The sequence below is a fragment of the Labrus mixtus genome, chromosome 13 (assembly GCF_963584025.1).
Source record: "Labrus mixtus chromosome 13, fLabMix1.1, whole genome shotgun sequence".
Classification (NCBI taxonomy): Eukaryota; Metazoa; Chordata; class Actinopteri; order Labriformes; family Labridae; genus Labrus; species Labrus mixtus.
In genome coordinates this window covers 13,161,852-13,182,690 of record NC_083624.1, presented here as the reverse complement: position 1 = coordinate 13,182,690, position 20,839 = coordinate 13,161,852, and the positions used below count along the sequence as shown (strand labels likewise).

General features: G+C 42.3%; 1 protein-coding gene across 2 annotated transcripts in view; it reads right to left on the bottom strand.

Moving 5' to 3' along the window:
* Nucleotides 1-20,839, bottom strand: part of LOC132987015 (neuropilin-2-like) — a 97,771-nt gene that overhangs the window by 37,404 nt on the left and 39,528 nt on the right. For both annotated transcript variants that reach the window (XM_061053779.1, XM_061053780.1), the window contains exons 7-11: nt 16,532-16,687; nt 8,046-8,190; nt 4,044-4,219; nt 3,199-3,372; nt 1,648-1,792 (exon numbers count right to left, since the gene is read on the bottom strand). In XM_061053779.1, the coding sequence (XP_060909762.1) occupies nt 1,648-1,792; nt 3,199-3,372; nt 4,044-4,219; nt 8,046-8,190; nt 16,532-16,687 (796 nt within the window). The remainder of the gene's footprint in view (nt 1-1,647; nt 1,793-3,198; nt 3,373-4,043; nt 4,220-8,045; nt 8,191-16,531; nt 16,688-20,839) is intronic.

Below are 20,839 nucleotides of genomic sequence, written 5' to 3'. Positions count from 1 at the left end.
TGTCGATGTAAATCAGAAACGATTGCGCTTCATCTGTTTTATGCCAGAACTCTATTTTTGATGTAGTCATGGTAACCTGTTAACACTTACGTTAACAGTCGAGGATGTCCTGTTCCTCTCTCCCCCCCCCCCCATCATTGCCATCCTCTCAGCTGGTCCTGACACATCTAGGATATACTGTTCCCCTTGGGCTCTCCCTCCATCTTTCTCTATTTCTCTCTCTCACACACACACAAGTTCAGAAATACAGAAAGCAGTCCACTTTCTGTCCACTGGGAACCGGTTCGTGTCATTTCCTGTTCTTGTCTTCACCTCTCACATGTCATAACCTGACTGAAGCCATAACATCTGATGGTACAAGCAGAGAGGAGAGAAGAGGAAAGGAAAGGAGGGAAGATCGTGTGGCTATAGCTGCATCACTGAGAACAGGTCATCCGCAAGTACAAATGTGTGGTCATGAAAGTATTCAAATACAGTAGAGTTACTGTACTGTTTTATGTGAACCATCATTAAGACAATCTGAGCTCTGAATCAATTTAAACAGAACAAAGCACACTATTCACCTGACTCTATATGTGGAATATATGTTGTTGGTGGATTGGTACAATGACTTGCCTTATTTTTGGAGTAAATGTCCAGCTGAGAATAATTTGCTCGCCACACTTAACAAGCTCCCGATAACAGTAATGTATTGTTACAAATCATACTCTCACAGCTCAATCATGACAAATAAAACTAATGGTCTGAATCCATCATCACTCTCTATGAACAACCGTTTACGAGAATATTTGCGAACACAAAAACATCAAACATTGACGGTGGAAAAAGCAGAAAGAGATTGTTCAAGAAAAAGAAAACAACTGAGTGCAGCAGGCGTTGTATTGCACCTAATCCTTGGCTACACACACACACACACACACACAGCAACATGTTATTAACATAATAGACTGTGAACACAATAAAGTGCTACTACACAGCTGGCCACTATTAGTAAAAGTCCCATGACCTAGACATGTTAATCCCCGTCCAGACGAGGCAAAATCTCCTATAGAGCAAGATGATTAACTTCAACCACTGTGCAGAACGCATGGAAGTGAATATATATGCTCTATAAGCACACACACATATATATATATATATACATATAGGCTACCATACACATTAAGCCACACACAATGCCACATGAGAATACAAAAGAAAGCACGCACACATTCTTAATGCTCATAAACACACATCCAACGACCATCAGCCCACTAATTGCAGATGTCAAAGAGATGAATGGCGTGATTCACACAACACATTAAAGTCACAGTTTGGTTTGTAATTATGTTTATGGATCATGTAATATACATGCATGCAGAAGCATCATAATAGTTCTGATGAAATATGTATGATCAGGAAGCGATTGCTCTTGATCACCTATTCTGGATAATCTATCTTAATGGCACTTTTTTCCATGGGTGCTATTTTGTGTGCAGGTCATTATCTAAGGAGAGTACTAGCATAGGGAATCAGTGTGTTTATGTATTTGTCATTTGCTTTGTGTTTGCTCAAAGCTGTTAGTCCATCTGTGATCATGTTATTGTGTGTTGTCTGTGATGCGTAGCCCCGGTATTAATCTTAAGCAAGCACAACATGTGTTCTTACCAGGCAGGTCACAGCCGAGCACCTCCATCCGCATGCCGATCCCAGCGGGAGACCACCGCTCCGGAAACACTCGGATGTACTGGGCCACGATCTCGTCAAACCTCCTCACCTCTGGAGTGTCATAGTGGCTGTTCCCCTCGAAAATCTAAACAAAGAGAGGCATACACAAAATAAAGTAGTGACTGTGATGACTGTGTTTCCTTTTTCTCATTTTACTGCAAGTTAAAAAAAAAAGGATAAAACATTCCCCCCCAAGTATCAAGGATTTATTTCTCCTGCCAATTTTGACATCCCTAAGTTCACTGTGTACGCTCAACAGGAAAATATGGCAAACTTCTGTCTTCATTCCCACTGATCCTACTTCCTATAAGACTGTATCTCAGCACAGTGTGATCCTGCAGCGCTGCTTCAAAAGGAAAACATGTTAGAAGTATCATTGCTTCCCCAGAGTTTGTCTGAAAGCCAAAGCTGTCTGGGATACAAAACGATGAGTGATAGGTTTTACTCCATGTTTGTTTGACAAATCTGAAATCTGTCAGAGTGCGAGCACTGACGGCATTGAGGATGAGTATCTTAAGACAATGAAGAACGCTGCAGAGGAAGTTAAAATGTGTCATTTCACCACTCCACCATTCACGGCTAATTGAAAAACAATGGCAAAATTGTGAGCCTGTCTTCCCAAAGACATATAACACTTCTAATCAGCATTGTTTTCATGCACAGTATGACACGTGTCATATAAATAAACAACAGGGACTGTTTTTCCTTTGATTTTCAAGTCATTTTCTTGAGGAGGCTTTGCAGCAGCCGCTGGCGAAAAACACAAGATTTATTACAAGCTGCAAAGTGACTAGACTTCTCGCAAAATATGAACTGTGGAAGTTGTAATATTGGTTTCATTAATTACATTTTATCTTCTGTCTTCCCTGTTTTTTTGTTTTTTTTTTGGGGGGGGGGGGGATTTATGAAAAAAGGAAAACATAAGATGAATTTCCCAGGATGCTCATTTAACAAGACAGGCAGATGAGAGAGAACAGGATTTTAGCATCAGGAGAAAAAGCTGCACGCTCAGTAGTGCTATTAAAGCGCTTTAAGACACAGTCTCCGAGAGGAGAACAGAGTTTAAAGTGCTCCGTCTCTCTGTGCGTTACACTGCCAGCCGTGTTGAGTAGTGATGCTGAAAAGACATTTTTAATTAACACCCATGAGAGACAAATACAGGATGAGTGAACAAGAGGATGAGACAGAGGAAAGAAGTGAGTGAGAGTGAAGCGGACCAAGAGAGGGAGACAGGAGCAGGAGGAATGAGGAGTGAGGTGATTAAATTGAATTATTATCAGAGCTGAGGCGGTAATAAAAAGTTTTTTGTTTTTTTTTTCCTAAAAATGACTGAGAGAAAGAGAGACACAGAGAGGGGAAGAAAGAGAGGGAGAGTGTAGAGGGGCTGAGTTGAAAGACAGCTATAAATAAACTACAAATGAGGGAGAGCTGACAGTGACAATTAGAAAGAGGAGAGTACATATGTTTCTGTCAGGCAGGCAGAGATAATACCTTTGCAAACCCAGTCTTGCTGTCAGTGATGTGCGTCCAGTCTTTGCCCGTCAAGCTGTGTGCCAGTTTGTACTTCCTGACAAATGCTCTGTTCTCAGCGCTGGTGCTCCCCTCAAGCCCTCTTGCACCCTGGGTAATAATGCCACGCACCATCTTGGGCACCCCGAGGTCCACCTGCAACACAGACAAAAAAAAATCAGCCCACCCACTATAAATAATAGGAGCCGATCACTTTCTACCTCTCCTTCCTAGGGCAAATCTGACTTACAGAGATGATCAATTCTTGTTATTTGTTAAAGAAATAATTGGCATCAGAGCTAGATTCATCTTTTAATTATTTCTTTTCATGAGCCAGGTTTTGCTGATCACCTTGTTTTCTTTGGCAGTTTGTTGGATGCTTTGTGATCTTTGGATACCATTTATTTAATATTTTAATGTTCCAATGTCTCCTGATTTACAACATCTGGCTCGTTTCTGTCTTTGTCATTCCAGCCGCTCTACGGTGCTTACTGTTTTTGGATAATGTATGCGTCTTAGTTTTCATGGGATGATGTATTTGTATTGTATGACTTTCCCCCTAAAAAAGTGCAGAATCATTGAAATCATGAAAGCAGAACAGTTGACGATGGCTAGATGTTACACAATGTTTGTTTCTATCCTTGAAAAAAGACACAGAACAAGATATAATGAGCTACAACTGGCAATATTTACTTCTTGATGCAAGACAAAGCAATACAATTACTCCCAACTGTAGCTTCTCATTCCCACATACAGATTAATTTGTGGTGGAGAATCAGTTCTGTTTCAAACAGATTTATTCATCATAGGAGGATAAGGTGACGTACCTGTAACCATTCTTCTCCAGCTATGGGTTGTGTCGGGTTTGGAAACCAGCCTGAGCGACTGGCCACTAGCCTGGCTGCCCCCGTGGAGCCGTGGATGTCTCTCATGGACGACGCAGAGATCAGGGAATCTGGTAGCAGCCCGGACAGCATGCCCTGCAGCTCTGAGCAGGGAGCGTCTACACAGGAAGCACAAAGACGAATGAGTTACAGTATTTGCTATAAGTGCTTAACGTTTTGGTTTTTTTTAGACAAAATTTAGTTTTTCATTATTTTCTGAGGTGAAAGTTGCAGTAAAGTTGACTTATGTTCATTTTGCTGTTTCGCAACAGGACTGTTGATGCCTTTAGCTTTTTTTGTAGGTCAAAGTAGAATATGAAAACTCCTCCTCTGCTCACTCTAAATGTTGAAAACAACGTCCAAGACTTGACAGTCAGCCAAAGACTTTATATCTTTAAGCTGTCTGAAAATCAACCAAATAAACAAACAACATGAAATCTTAAACGATGTCAAAAAGGAAGAATTTGACTTTCCTTGCAATAAAAGGTTGATGTTGGAGCTTGGGTTACAGCAGTAAGGAAACAAACAAATACTTTCTGCAAAAGTCTCTGAATGCAACTACAATGCGACTTACAATACAGAAAAAAACATTGACAAACTGACAAGTATAAGTATAAAAGAAATACGAGGATTTCCAGGTTAGTACTTATTTTAAATACTGAGTCGCTATCAAAAGATTAATATAATGCTTTAAAAGCCCTTGGATGTTTGCTAAATGCAAGGTCAAAATTAATACATATTCTCCTTCCCTTTGCTCTGAGTTCGTTCTTCCTAAATGATATTATGCAGAAACACCTCATGAGTGAATGTGACTTTAAGGTCAGGATTAATTTGGTGTCACCGTTTGTTCTCACCTGGGAGCGAAACTCTTAATTGTGACATGAATAGTTAAAAACAACGAGTGGTGTTTCGCTCTCTGTTGCTTTCCATCAGCCCTTGTCATTATTTTCCCTTCCTGCTGCTGCAAAGTTGATGCATAACTTTAACCGAGCGAGCTACCAAAGGGGGATTCTTCATGGGGAATTGAGCCGGCAAACTCCCGAGTGCAGGAACTAAATGAAAACATGTTGCAGATCAAAGAGGAACTGCTGACAAATGTGTTTTAGTCTAACACGCATCAGATCATGTTACTGCGATAAATAATGATGAAAAACAAGGGCAACAAAACATGGTGGCCATTTTTATTGGGAAGGAAAATGATGTGGTGAAAGACAGAAAGAGTGTGTGAGGGAGACATTGGAGGGAAGAAGGAGGAAAGGAAGAAGGTGAGGAAGGGGAGTGAAAGGAGAGGGAGGAGAGATAGACAAAAGGTCAAACACAAAGATGGACTAAAGAGAGAGAGAGCAAGTGAGTAGAAAAGGGTGAGAAAGATAAAGAGAGATCGTGTTGAAAGGAGAGAGGGAGAGCGGATTGACAGTGAAGGGTGACGGTGATTGATGGTGACATTCTTTGGGGTCCGCACGGAGATGAATGTTTAATGCCGTGACGTTTTGCCACCGCGCCTCACTTCGGTAAATAATGAATCAACAATAAACAACAGCAGCCTGAGCTGGGTCCTAAAGCTCCCTAAAGCTTTCTAATAGACATGAAAACTGATTAGCAAGAAGAAAATGTGAATCATTGCATTGTTTATTCTAAGTTTGTTATTTTTGCATCTTTCTGTTTAAGCTGCTTTATTTTATTTTTTTAACACAGAGGTGCACTGGGAGTCGATTAGAATAGCATCTCTGGAGAAGACAGCAGCAGAAATACCTATCACACACCAGCATGCGAGTCCTTAAAGCTCTCTCATACTCCAACACACACACACACACACATATATTTATATTAAAAAAGAAATACACATATGAGAACTAACACACATGCACACCAGCACAACGTTGGATAATGGAGGTCTGGAAGGCTTAAACACACTTCTACTCGCACACGCTCTGATGTCTAGCCCACACATGAGCGCACACACACTCCCACTGTGCTTTAACTGATAACGGGATCTCAAAAAAGCTGTAAAGTACACCATTGAGGCTCTACCTCGCCAGAATACATGCACATGCATACACACACTTGTGGTTTTTGTAAATCATGCACACCGCACGAGCCTGGTGAGAAAAACCATAAAGGTGCTAAAAATAAGTGATTGATAGGTGCTGCAGGGCTGAAATAAAATGAGATTAAGGAAGGAGAGAAAGACGGATAGAGGAACGAAGAGTTGAACGAGGCAGGGACGGAGAAGATTTAAGGCAAGGCAAAAGGGTGGTGGGGGGAGGGGGGTTGGTGGGGGGGTGAACGACAGCAGGAGAAAAGTGGGAATGGAAGCTGTCAGCAAAGGCAGCAGAAGGATAGAGGAACGAGCAGTAAGGAAGGAAGGAAAAACACAGCGACAATGAAGAAGGATAGGTAGAAAGAGAGAAAAAAGTAGAGGGAGAGACATAAAAGTGTGATTTAAGTTAATGACATGTCACTGACTGACTGCTTTATGTCTGCCTTTATAGGCCTGTGTAGGGCATTATCACATTCCCCCTGGCAGTGTGTGCGGGTGTGTGCTTGTCAATATGTCTATGTGCAGGGGAGGGAAAAGAATAAGAAAAGATACTGCATGGCTATTAGCTACTTTGTTTGGTTATAAAGTTTCCTCTGCAGTGATTTTTTTCCCCTTAGAAAACCTCTAAAGTCACAAAATCTGTCCATCAGCAAAACATTAGCCGTCAAGATTTGGCATATAAAGTCAGTGTTTTCCTCTGTTTGGTGATGGATTGCAGGCATTATGAGGCAGCAGAGATGGGCGATTCACGAGGAAAAAAGAAATGGCCAAAGGATGTGTTGAATTGGGTCTCACTGGTCGAAGTATAGTGTGAGAGGAAGGGTGATATATAATGCAATTTCAGGTGTTAGAATAGGGTAAAAAAAGAAAAAATGAAAGCCCAATCGGTATACAAGAACAAGATACCTGATATATGTCACATCCCTGTTTCTTTTGCCTGCTCAATCTCTCCCTATTTTACACACACATACACAGAAACACACAGGAGTGGTATCATATTGTTATGGGGTGATTGTGATTTGTGTGGGTGCTGAAATAGCCCTCCTAGATAAGAGCATATCTGTCCCTCTCAATGGCCACTACGATGGCTGCAGAGAGAGGCCCTAACCTAATAATGATACAGTGGAGCTGGGGGACACACACAACACACACAACACACACACACACACACACACACACACACACACACACACACACAAATGGATTGAACACTCTCTCTTTCACCAGTTTTATAACACACACACAAACAGAGACAGTCTAATTAAGTTTTATCTATTTATAGTATTGAGCTGATTATGCTGGTTGAAATCGTGTTTGTTTGCCAGGGCTGCAGATGAAAGCTGAGAGCCTGTTACTCTCTGATGTTATCACCCACACATCACACTAGTATTATTCTATTAGGACTGAGTGTGTTTCTATTTGTGTGTGTGTGTGTGTGTGTGTGTGTGTGTGTGTGTGTGTGTGTGTGTGTGTGTGTGTGAGTGGGAGACAAAGAGGCAGGATATGTATATGAAAGAGCGAGGGCAAGAGTGTGAGTGCACATGAGGGCGGGTTTTTTTCCGTGGATGTGAAAGAAAGAGAGGTAGATGACAGCAAGGCGAGGGAAGTATGAATAGAAACACTGGATGGATTGATGGATGGATAAACAAAGGAATTATAAATCATTAGAGTTATATAAATTATGAAAAGAGGACCCTTTCATATTTGCTGGTTGTTTTCCAGGAAATGTTGTTTAGGGCAGTTATTTTTAATACGTCGAACCACCTTCTGACCCTGTAAAAGCCAATATATCATTGGTATAAGAGTATAGTGTTTTTACAAGACTGAGTCCCATGAGGGGGGACAGGCAAGAAAAAAAAGTCTGAGAAAGCCGTCAGAAGAAGAAATCGCTTCATCTTTCTTACCCGTGATCTGACAGCCGTAAAGCTCGAATCGCAGAGCGATGCCGTTCTTCCACGTCTGAGGTCTGATTCGGACGAAGCGGGCCAAGACCGGCTGCGGGATCCGATTCAGAACCACCTCTGTGGCATCAGCATTGGCATGGAACACCTATAGAGAGAGGAACATATGGATGTTTATGAAACTGAGACAAATAGCTGAAAGGATTTTCTGTCTTTAAAGGTAAATGCAGAATCAGAGTCTTCTTAAGAACATTTCATGACAAGCAGTATTGACACAGATTCTCTTGGTCAACAGGACAGATAAGGCCTGATATTACTATTCATATTTTTGAATCAGATGAATAAAGTTGAGTACATTAGAGTAGGATCATTCACTTGTTTTGCAACAACCATTATGAAGCTCCACCATCAGTTCCCCTTTGTTCTTCAAGCACTTGCTGCTCAATGTATACACAAACAAACACACTTAGACACACAGCACTGTGTGTCTGCAGGCTCTGACAGTAACGCCATATCTCCCCTGTTACGCTGCTGTTACTACCTCAGATGTCAGCTCAGTGGCAGAACAACTTCACCTCACCATTATTACCTCTGTGACATTTACATTGACAGCAAGGAAAATAAAGGTGGAACAGAGGAGCTTCGGTTCTGCCTTGAACTTGCAATGTAAAAGGGGCTTAAGTCACCACTTTAAAGGTCTCAAACTGTATGATGGATTACCTTACACTTTATGGACATTTATAGATCCAAGAAGACAGCCCCATTCCCATAAGAAGAACATTTCGCCAACTTTCCAATAACACCACCAACACAAAGTTCACCTATTCAGCTTTGAATTGAACTCATTTATGGTACAGTAGGACCTGCATGGCCTTAACGATATGGAAATGGTCAACAGTTTATAATAGCACATGAAAGAGACGGTTAAACAGGTTTCCAAGCAACAATATTGTGTTGTTCTTGTTGGACAGTTTTGACTGTAAAAGTGAGTTGTTCAAGGGGATGGAAAGGCCACTGACTTATCTTTTTGTTCTTTACACTGAATGCACACACTGACTTAAAAGTTTCTCTTCACAAAAGGAGGAAACAAGTGCAAATGTTTTCTTACACACACAGAGACTGAGGACACAGTGTGCAATAAATCAATCGCTTAAGTATGTGGGAGAGCATCCTCTTCTCACGTCCTCTTGACTTAACCACAAGCCCTCCCTCTCTCTCTTGCTCTCTCTCTCTCTCTCTCTCTCTCTCTCTGACACACCACACACACGCACCATCGTAAAAACATCATGTTAAATCCTTCACGCACAGAGAGCAAAGAAAAACACACGCTGTCGCCCCTCAATGAACATGAAAACACATGATTTGTACAAATACGCTTCCTGACACAACTGTCACACACACACACACACACACACACACACACACACACACACACACACACACACACACACACACACACACACACACACACAGCAACACACAAACAACCGAACACAAACCGCTGTACAAAGTGCCCTCAGAGCTCCCACACTTCCCACCAAGCACACACACTCCTCACACACAGATCTTTTGAAAACGCTCGCAGATAAAAAGGAAATTGAATGCAAGCGCACATGGCCAGAAGCACGCTTTCTGTCTCTTGACACCGAGACTTTATATCTCTGTCTATCTGACGGAGTGTCATGTCTTTCTCTGTCTGTCTATGACTACCATCTCTGTTGGGCTCACCACAGGAAAACACAGCTGGGCTTCCTCTTTTCTCCCTATCATATCATGTTCAATCTCCTCTCTGTCTTTCAATTTGACATCTCTATCTCCCCCTCTCACTGCCATGATAAAATACTGCTGTGAATCTGAGAAACAACTTGTCATGTTGTTTCATTTAAAGAACCTCAAAGGCTGTTTTTCCTGCTGAACTTTCTTCATTAGGTTTCATTAATGCTGAAAACACAGCATCCAGTGTTTAATACGGAGAGCAGCAAAACCTCATTCAACAGAGCCAAAGGCCTTGCAATTACTTGCTTGGGTACGCTTGGGTGTGTAGATGTTTGCTTGTTTTCGGAGTGTGTGGGTCTCTGTGTGTGTGTGAATTCATCACGCCTTCCTGTTCCCAATCCATTAAACAGTAGGGGTGACAAAATATGGATGAAAGGGGTTTCTGGCTGACAGGAACAGGAGCAGGCTATACCAGGCCAGCTGGGAAATGAACCCGTGACCTAATGGATGTACGACACAAAGTCAGACTCAGTGAACTCGTGCCCTTACAGTGGCCTTAATTCCACAAACTGTGACCAGTTAAATGATGGAAAAATGCCGAAAGGCCCCAAAAGACTTGATGGGAATGTGGTAGCTGACTGTAATTACAAGTGTGTGTTGGTGTGTGTTGGTGTGTGTGTGTTGATGTGTCAGTGTGTAAAAGTGTAATTATGAAGTCTCACTCTGAGGGGTTGGGGGCTGGCGGGTCTTTTCTGATTTCCCTTGGTGCACACTGAAACATTTCCTCAGTGAATGCTTGCACACACACACATACACACTGAAGCAAACACACACAAACACACACTCAAATGCGTGTGCTTATAAGAGCACATAAGAGTGTGCACGCTATTTGAGCCTTTGATTAGTTGAGTACACATGTGTTTGAATGGAAGTCTTACCTTGCCCTTCAAGGTTTAATTGCATGTTTGTGTATTTCACAGGCTCGTCTCTACACACGGGTCCTTGGTAACTAATGTGGCCTCCATCTTTCTTGCTTTGTAAAGTGTTAGCAAATGGAGCAGGAACTCTTGATACTTCTGCTCTTTTACAGTGCTTCATGAAACTGACATCTGTTTTTTAATACTTGATAAGGAATATGCTCACCGCAAAAACTCATTTATTATTTTAATGAAAACATTTAAATACTGCCTTTTTCATTTTGAGAATCAGTGCCAAGCTGGCCCAAATTAGACATTTAAAAAAATGTTCTTAATGCCCTTATGCCCATGGTGAAAGCACATTTTATAAGTCTATACTATCTTTATTTACAACTTTAAACTGGTGGGTCTTATCATCCATTATTGGAGTGATTTCCAAGAGTTAAAGATGGATACGTGTAGGTTTTTTTTTTTCATTCTTGAAAGGCATTACAGAGGGAGTATTTAAGGATAAACCTCTCTACGCTAAGGGTTACCCTCTTTCCACTTTCTGAGATTTTTCTGCCTATGTTTGAGGGTGGAATATAAATTGACGAAGTTCTTCTGTCATAAAAGGCGGTGAAAAACTAGATTCTTCTTCCTTTAAAAAACATTTTTTTGGTTGTTGTTGCTGGATATTCAAGAGACTTTTTACTCTGCAATGAGAATCCACAGTGGGGCCATGAAAGATGATATGTAGCATCTCTGAGCTCTTCAACTCCTTAATCAGTGTTAACAGACTCTTTCTCAAAGGCTTCTTGCAGCAATCAGCTAATTGACAACAACAGCAACCCAGGTCAAGTTGTGTGTGAGAGAAACAATGCAGAGGTGTAAAGTTCAGCACCTGTTCCGGGTGTCAGCTTCCCTTGTCTTCTCACACAGGTGAAAACATCTCATTGTTAAGAAATATTCCCAAAACACACATAAACTATTATTTAGCAGCAGCAGCGCTATGAGAACAATGCCTAGTGAGAGAAGTCTTCAATATTCAAATGGTGCTTTCATCTCTCAGTGGAGGTCACAGGTGACAGACACGGAGAGAATACTTGTTTTCTCCTTCATTTACACACACACCTGCTCTGCAGAATAACAATAGTGGTGCAGCGCAGAAGGACACACATTGTGTATCAGCTTCAGGTTTGTTGTCAAAAGGAGACTAACCAGGCTTAATGTGTAACTACAGAAGAGGAAAAAGGGCATGGCAAGGAATGGATTCACCTCGTGGGAAAGAAAAGAACAGGTGTGTGTGTGTGTGTGTGTGTGTGTGTGTGTGTGTGTGTGTGTGTGTTTGTGTGTCGCCCTGCAGGGTGGCAGTCAGTCAGCCGGTAAGGACCAGCGCAGACATGCTGAATTATTTAAATGTCCGTGCTGTGTGTGCTTTGTGTGTACGTGTGTGGATAGAGTTATAAAATAGTAAAACATCCCCCATCTCCTCTAATTTCATCACACAAGGACAAACACTCACACACAGACTTCGGGGAAGTAACCTGTGTTTGACAGCTGAGTCCAGTTGTGTGTGTGTGTGACAGTACTTCTTCACAAATCTCTCAAACCAAATGACACATATAACCCTAATATCCTTTGTCCCTTTCCCCTTTTTTTTCTCCTCACAACTTTTCCTTTTTCATTTGTCACAAACTCTTCTTTCCCTCACCTCACCTCACCCCACCCTCCTCTAACCACTCTGCCGATGTATTTAATTCTCCTCTCTTGACATTCTTCCAGGCTGTGTTGCTGGGACCTCTGATCTTTCCAGAGGGATTCGTGGTCAACACCCCTGTCTGCTATTCTCATTATTCCTCCTCTCCTCCTTGCCTCCGTTCATCCACCCATCCCTCCTTTTTTTTTTTTTTGCTCTGTGTTTCCCCTGTGAACACTTCTTTCCTCTCCTTCGGCCTCCTTCCCTTCACTTGCTTGTTCCCCTATGAACCTCACTCTTCTCCCTTTGGCTTCCACCTCGCTTCCTCCCTCTCTTCTCTCCCTCTTTTTCTCTGCCTATCACTTCAATGCTTGACTGCTTGACCTTTTGCTTGTGTTTTTCTATCTGTATTTCTTTCTCTCCCTCTTTTTCAACTTTCCTTCACCCACAGCAGCCTCCTCTATGCCTCTCTCTTCATCCATCCTCTCTCCCACAGATTGAAGTGGGAATGGGAGGATTCGGTCTTGGCTGAGGCCTGGAGTAATGGCAGTGAGTCAGGAGGGCTAGATAATGTAGTTGTACCACATTGAGCTTAAAAGCATCTCTACCAGCAAAAAGGTCTAAGACCCCTGCAGATGAACACACAAACTGAGGCAACTTCATCTCTGAACTCCAGGTCAATGAAAATTGCTGCTTCTCTCGCCAAATGGGTAAACAGGCCTACAGCCAAATGTGTATATTTAATAGCTCATCCAGAGAAAAAAATGAAATCAAACTAAGGGAAGATTATGTAAAGAAAATAATGGAAAAATCTAAGAAAATTTAAAATACAAAATAGCTTCCACTTTTTCTCCAACAGAGAAGATGCTCAGCAAGCTTCTGCAGTGAGGATTTCGAGTGTACCATTCGTTGTCCCCGTTTCTTATACTTTGCCCATCTGTTGGTTCCTTCCCATAATTCTCTGGTGCATGTCTTGATTCAGTACCTGTCATTCGGGAGCCTGTCAGTACAACGCAGGAACAAATGCTGTATGAATATTACTTCTCGTACTCCCCAAAACATTCCTGCAAGTTGACATGTATTCCATATGTTCCATCTGGCTCACTGTGGGCCTTAATGACACTATCACAGGCATTACAGATCACACAAATCATCATGATGCTGTGTGACATTAGCTCCGCCTCTACAGGCTGGTTCACAGATGTTTAAACTAAACTAAAGTGTGTGTGTGTGTGTGTGTGTGTGTGTGTGTGTGTGTGTGTGTGTGTGTGTGTGTGTGTGTGTGTGTGTGTGTGTGTGTGTGTGAGTGTGTGTGTGTGCACACAGTGGCTGCTTTAATAAGAGTAACTGGTGTGAGAAATAAGCTAGCATGCACAAAAAGAGGTTGAAAACACACCCTTTTCTACACTTTTCTTTTATCCATGTGGCTCCCATTCATTTTTGTCCTCCTTTAATGCCTCTTGCTCATGAAACACTAATTTAATAATTCACCCAGACAGACACGCACACACCAAAAAACTGTGGCCAAGTGCTGAAAGTCATTTGTTCAGGCAGCATAAACTCGCCTGTCTAAACCATGATGACTTTCTCAGGAACATATGGAGGGAGGGAGAACAGATGATGGAGTGCTGAGGGAGGCAAGAGAGATGGAAAAGAGAGCAAGACTGGAGGGATGAGGTGGATGAAGATGTGAGCAGTGTGTGGACAAGGAGGGAGGATGAGATGGGTGAAGAGATTTTGAGAGAACTAGTGAAGGGGGTGAGTACATGAACATGTCAGGTAAGAGATTCATGGACAAATGGATGGTTTGATGTAGGTTCATCAAGTTCAACAGAAGGTAGTTGGGTCACTTCTGTGTATCCCTTGCTTGGGTATAGAAAGGCTTCTATATTGGATGAAATCAATAAATCAATGCTCCTTTACAGCTTTCCTGTGCATTGAAGTAAAAATAAAAAAAAGTAAAATATTACATGCTTACAACTACTCCAGGATCTGCTATCAATTATAAAAGCCATTTCCTCGAGTTATCCTCTGAATGCAGACATGGGATTTTACACACCCAAGCTATAAAACACTCTGCCAAAAGATCTTCTTGGCTGTTGCTTTTGAGTTATTTATATATCTTTCTTACACAGACAGCCAACTTACATCCCAAAAACAAACAGAGATAGTTGGGAATGCAAGTTGGAGATACATCAGCTTAGAAGGACAGACATTGGTCTCAAGGTTAGCATGATCTCCTGATCTTTATACAAAAATTACCATCACTCATAGTAACCTTTTTTAAACTCTCTAGGCTCTAAACGAGCAGCAAATTCCAGTTGTTCAAATGCAAAAAAAAAAAAAAAAGGCAGTGCAGAAGTGCAAAGCAAAAAATGCAGTCCCTCGGTTGTCCACTTGAGGCTGGCTTTGAGAAACCTCCATCAGGTCCCATATTTATAAATGCCCATATTTACACCAAAGATTCTAAGGCTTCTTCACCTCCTTGTCTTTGCCAGTTTCTAGATTGATCAAAAGTTAGGTGGGGATAATATTTCCAATATGGCGACCCCCACTATAGGGCTACAAAATGCCTCTTTGGAAACCAATGGGTGACATCACTGAGACTTCTCCTTGTAGTCCATTGCTCTAACTTCCATCTACTTTCCTCTTCTGATAAATGACACAATAGTAGATCATATTTTGTTACTCATGGCCCTGCACAGTAAAAAAATCAGATTGCTGCACAGTCTGACCTGCCGGGGGGGGGCAAAATGCTCAAAAGACCCTTACCATTTGGTGTTATGTTGTGCATGCATGTGTGTTTAGAAGACAAGGGAAGGATATTCAACAAGAAGCTGGCGCTGATTTATTCTAAACCCCTCCTCCTCTTCCTCCTCAAACACACACACACACACACTCACAATCACATGCACGCCCACACACCCTTCTGTGTCTCCCTAAGCATTCAGCTCTGAGGCAGCTTTCCAGGGTTATGGGGAAATCAAGGGGGATTATGGGGGATGACACCAACAGCTAACCTTAAAACATCATCATTAATCTGGCTATTGTTGTTTCATACCCTGCAGTCAGCAGAATATTGCTGATTGACTGACATTACAGCTGATTGAAAGGTAAACTGATTTATTGGGTCATTTTTTAATACAGGTTAATGGAACAATTTAGGGACCATAGAACATAATCCCCAAACAAGCTTAATAGCTATAAACCTGATGATCTTATCATTCTATACTTTTTTTTTTCTCCCTCACTACATTTCGTTCCACATCTCCCTGTGTTTTATCCATCAATCACTTGTCTGTGAGTTAGCTACAGCTATAAGCCTTCTGGGATCTGCAGTCCACAGAGGAACCGCATTCAAATGGTAAGACGGGATCTCCTGTTTCCCTCATACAGCGAGAAGCATTTGCACATATGCATGTGAGTGTGTGTGCATGCATAAGGTTAAATGGAGGAATGATGGTTTATAGCACACAGCTAGACGTGGCATTGGACCGCAGGACAAACACGTGTGAGCGCTAGAGCGGTGGGAGCACAAGTGTGATGGAAAAAGCAGCCACAACCACTGGAACGCTCCTGCACTTCAACTGCAGTCGCAACCGTTTTTAAAGACCCGCAGCACTGTCTGCTTCGTTTCTGCCCAGCACTCCCAGTCTGCAGCCCACTGACTGATGATTCATCACGCTTTAACGCCTCTGAGAGAAGCAGCTCACAGAACCTGTCCAAGCAGGTCGACACTAGGCAGAAATCTGACCAGTAAGTAACAGAAACCAGATGGGATGTGAAAAGCAGACCGCGCGGTGTGAGCCTAGCTGCATTCAGTGATGTAAGGTATCTTCTTTTTTTTTTTGCTTGGAGACGTGTGCTGTTTCTGGCTCGGTCGTAAACCTTTAAACGAAGCCAACTGAACGGCGGTGGAATGGCTGTAATTGCAGACACACCGGTTGAATTCTGGGCTTGTGGTCAACTCTTGCTGCATATATTCCGTCTCATGCTTTTCTCAGCCTCTTCCATATGTGTGCATGTCGAGGCATGTGTGTCACCTAAGAGCATCCAGACTTTCTCCAGTCGCCCTGATTAGTTTGCGGTCAAACCCCCTGGCACCAGTGTGTGTGTGTGTGTGTGTGTGTGTGTGAGTGTGTGTGTGTGTGTGTGTTTGTACATGAGTCTGAGCCTACCTTGTGATTCTTGCCATGCCTGTAGATCATCCAGTCCTCTCCATTGGTGCTGACCTCCAGCTTGAAGGTGGTGACATGGTAAGCCTTCTGAGTTTCCTTTGAAATGGCGCCTTGAGTGGCTATGCCTGTTAACACCTTTAGAGTATGTAGGTCCACCTGTTGGCAAAGTAATAGAAGCATAGAGACCTATTAGTATAACATAACGTAAGTGAAACATCATTCGCATAAAATGTAAGATGCTACATTAAACAAGCGGGAACTGATCAATCAGCTGGTTTTGAAAAGTGTCTCAAAGCAGAAGAACAGAGCAACACAGTGGCAGCATTACTGAATATTGGTTTTTTTTTTTAACAAAATAACTGAATTTAAGATATAAATCCAAAGTAGTGATAACAGAATAGAAAGAGGAGAAAACGCCTTCTAAAGTCCTAAACATGCCTCCTGTATTTTTCTGGGCTAAATCCAATCACACTTCTGTTTGTAACCAAAAACCAAAGTTATACACCTTTAAAAATGTCCTCTAGCTGAAGCTTTTGAAACAGTACACTGACTACATTTAACTATAACCACACAAATATCCACCTAAACTTATCAACATCCATCTCTCACCTTTCCTGCTCTCCTTTCCTCTGCCTCTGCCTCTCATCTCTCCTCCCCACCCCCTCTCTCTCCCCTCTCCCCTGCCTCCCTCCTGGCCGATCAATAGTAATGACCTGGGGCTCATTTTAATTTCCTCCCATACAATAGCCATAATCACCTTCCCATCCTGATTGTGGATGCTACGCTACGTGTTCCGAATGCTGCTAGCTGTGTAGTGTATCGAAAACATGGATCCCAGATGCAGAATACAGACTCCTTTATTCCAAAGTCCCTCAAGTAGATACACATTTGTTTTGCTCAACAGTGCCCAAAATGAGTAACTCAAGCAGAAAAAGTTCATAATAGAAAGAGACAAAAGGTATTCTCTGTGATTCAATTTGTTCAGTAGGTTTAATAGATGTAATTTGTACTGTTCCTTGTGAAGAACGCAGCACACATTAGTATATCCCAATTTTTACGCCCTCAGTTTACATGTTCTCTGCTACACTGGGATATCGATCGGAGATACAGGCGTCTACTTTAGAAAATAACCTTTTGTATGGAAGAGAAAAGAGCCTCAGACAAAAAAGAGGCTGCAGACAAATAAAGAGCACAAGAGGAGAAAGGGTTTATTGTAAGTTATAACATTTTTTCTCCTCCATTGGAGCTGTCGAAACCTGTAGATTAATCAGAACTTGTTGTGTGTGTTTCAGAGTGTGTGTGTGTGTGTGTGTGTGTGTGTGTGTGCGCTGCGTGTCCCACAGGGGTATAGCACAAAACACGGAGGGAGGTAAAATGCTGCGCTTGTTATCTGTCAGAGAGACAGGTGTTTTAGATTAGTTCCAACACACACACACACACACACACACACTAAAATACACACACACACATGCCCCTGCACGCTTAGGGCCAGACAGAGATCCAGCAAGACAACTAATCGATAGTCCGGAACTGAGGACAGGAATGAATGAGAAGAGGAAGGGTCAGGAGAAAAGGAATAAGAGAGAGAGAGAGAGAGAGCGAGAGAGAAGGAGGTGAAGAATAAATGAATGAGGGGGGAGAGAGAGAGAGAGAAAGAGAAAGAGTGAGAGAGGGAGTGAGAGAGATGCTAAGTGAGCCTTCCCAAGGCTTCTCATCAATCACAGAGTTGTTAGAATAACGGAGCCACCAGAGCTCACATCATCAATCTGCAGCACACCTCACTGGACCAGAGCAGAGACACACAGAATAGATCAGATCAGAATAGAAATGAACAGAAAAGACTGTTATAGTGTGAAACAGAAAAAAAAGAAGAGAAGAGAAGAGAAGGAGAGGAGAGGAGAGGAGAGGAGAGGAGAGGAGAGAAGAGAAGAGAAGGAGAGGAGAGGAGAGGAGAGGAGAGGAGAGGAGAGAAGAGAAGAGAATAGAATAGAAGAGAAGGAGAGGAGAGGAGAGAATAGAGGAGAAGAGAAGAGAAGAGAAGAGAAGAGAAGGGACTTTGGTAGGGAATCAGAGGGTCGCTGGTTCAAGTCTCAGTGCGGACCAAAATATAGAAGTTGGTATGGTAGTCGGAGGGTTCCAGGTTACTTCCTGAGTACGGCCAACGTGCTCTTGAGCAAGGCGCTGAAACCCGATGTACTTGTGTATTTGTGTATTTCGGGTTTAAGTGTGTTAGAAGCATTTCTCTCAATCACAGAGTGTAAACCAGAATTTTCCTCAGGGATTAATAAAGTATGTAAAAAGAATAAATAAAATACAAAATAATTGTAAATAATTTATCTGAACCAAATAGAAGGGAATAGCACGCGACTGGATTGAGTTGAAAATAAATGAATAGAATAGAACAGAAGTAGAAAGAAAAGAAAACACCAACATAAGCTAAATCAGAGAAAGTCCCTTCAAGAGAGATTTAAACCACACACGTGGCTCTTGAGCCAACAAAACACACATGCCTGAGCCGCATGGGTCACACATAATATCGCACACACTCATACACACATATTAAAACGCACCACACACACTCAGTTATAAGAGAACCGGGTGCAAATTCAAGAGGGAGAGGCATGTTGGCATTTATGACAGCTGCTTGTCAAGACAGGAGCTTGCAAACACACACCCACATAAACACAGTCAAACATGTACACAAAGACACACACACAGGGCCTTGCTCTCTGCTAGGTGTTAACGCAGGGGAACAGCTGAGAGCCTCTGTGGAACGCAGCCACCTGACCGCAACACCGGTGACCAGATAGAGGCTGCATGACAACATGAGGGGAGGCAGAAGCTTCATTTGCAGCCGACTGTCAAGATAATGTTTATGCCAAAACTCTGATGTTTCATAAATGATGACATCCAAATCAGGGATCTTTCCATTGGCTGATGAGATGATATGGCCAAGATGAACGGAAGACAAAAATCCAAGCAAATATGGAGAGTCGTTTAACTTATGGACATTGGGCAAATTCTTCAATGTCAGCTCGTTTTGAAAGTGTTCGGGAGAGAGAGAGCGAGAGAGAGAGCGAGAGCGCTGTCAGCTGCAGTGGAGGTGAGACAGGAAGGAAGCCTGATGAGACTGATGAGACCTTGGCCTCATGCTACCTCCTGGCCTCGGTCCCTTCCTGTGTTTGCTGGCCCACATTTTGGCCTCAGTGGAGCGCAGACAATCAAAACTACTGCTTCCATTCAACATCTGTCTGCTGTGGCTGTCTGTGGTTTAATCTTTGTTCCTGAAAAAAATAATAGATGAGGTGTTTGCCTGGTTCTTATCTCTCGCCGGATCCTTTAACGTTTAATGAAAAGACGTCATCTTTTAATGGAAGCTGCACATCATAGGCTATCCAATCTCCGACTTGGAAAAGGGATGGAAAGAAAGAAAGTAAAATCACACCATTTGAATTTGTGGGATTATTGTCGACAAGATTTTTTCAGGGAAACAGAAACTGAAGCAGTTTGTAATCTGCTTTAAGCGATGAGCTTTTGGCTTTCAAAACTTTCCCTTAGAAATTGACAAATGCAGAAGATTACATCTGACATTAGCTGAAGAAAATCTAGAGTTTTGTTGCTGTACTTAACAACAAAGCACACCATTATCAGACAGTACAGAACAAAACAGAACTCTCCACAATGCTACTGCACAAGATGTTCACACCCAACAAGATAATGTGTTGTTTACAGAGGGCGTCTTTCTGTTCAGTGCCTCGTGGGCCGGTTTGGATCCATTTCTGGCTGAGCTTGCGTATGAACCTCACACTGCCTTTCCCCTCTCACCCAGACAGGCCTCATAACTCAGCTTCGGCACAGGAATGGCACAAAGTTGGCACTGCGATAGAATACAGGAAACAATGCCTTACCCAAGCATGTAGCTGTTAAACCTTGATATCACTACACCTCCCACTCGCTCGCTCTCACTCACTCACTTTCTCCCCCCCCCCCCCCCCCCCCACACACACATATATCCACAACACAAATATAGCTGTGGTAGAGTTATTATGTGTGACTTGTCAACACAAAAAAAGTGATGCTATAAAAATCAGAATGCAGGCTGCTTTTAGTTAAGGCGGGGTAAAGTTGTGAAAGTGAAAGATCTTTTTGTCAGGATTGGGATTTCGCTAAATCGAATGAAAAATGAAAAATATAAACAGGTTTTTGATTTTGCACCATGTGTTCGCTATCTTGTTGCTGTGAAATAGTCATTTTCTAATACTGTGCAGGATAAGGTAATAACTGCCTGAAATCTCTTCAGTTTTTAAG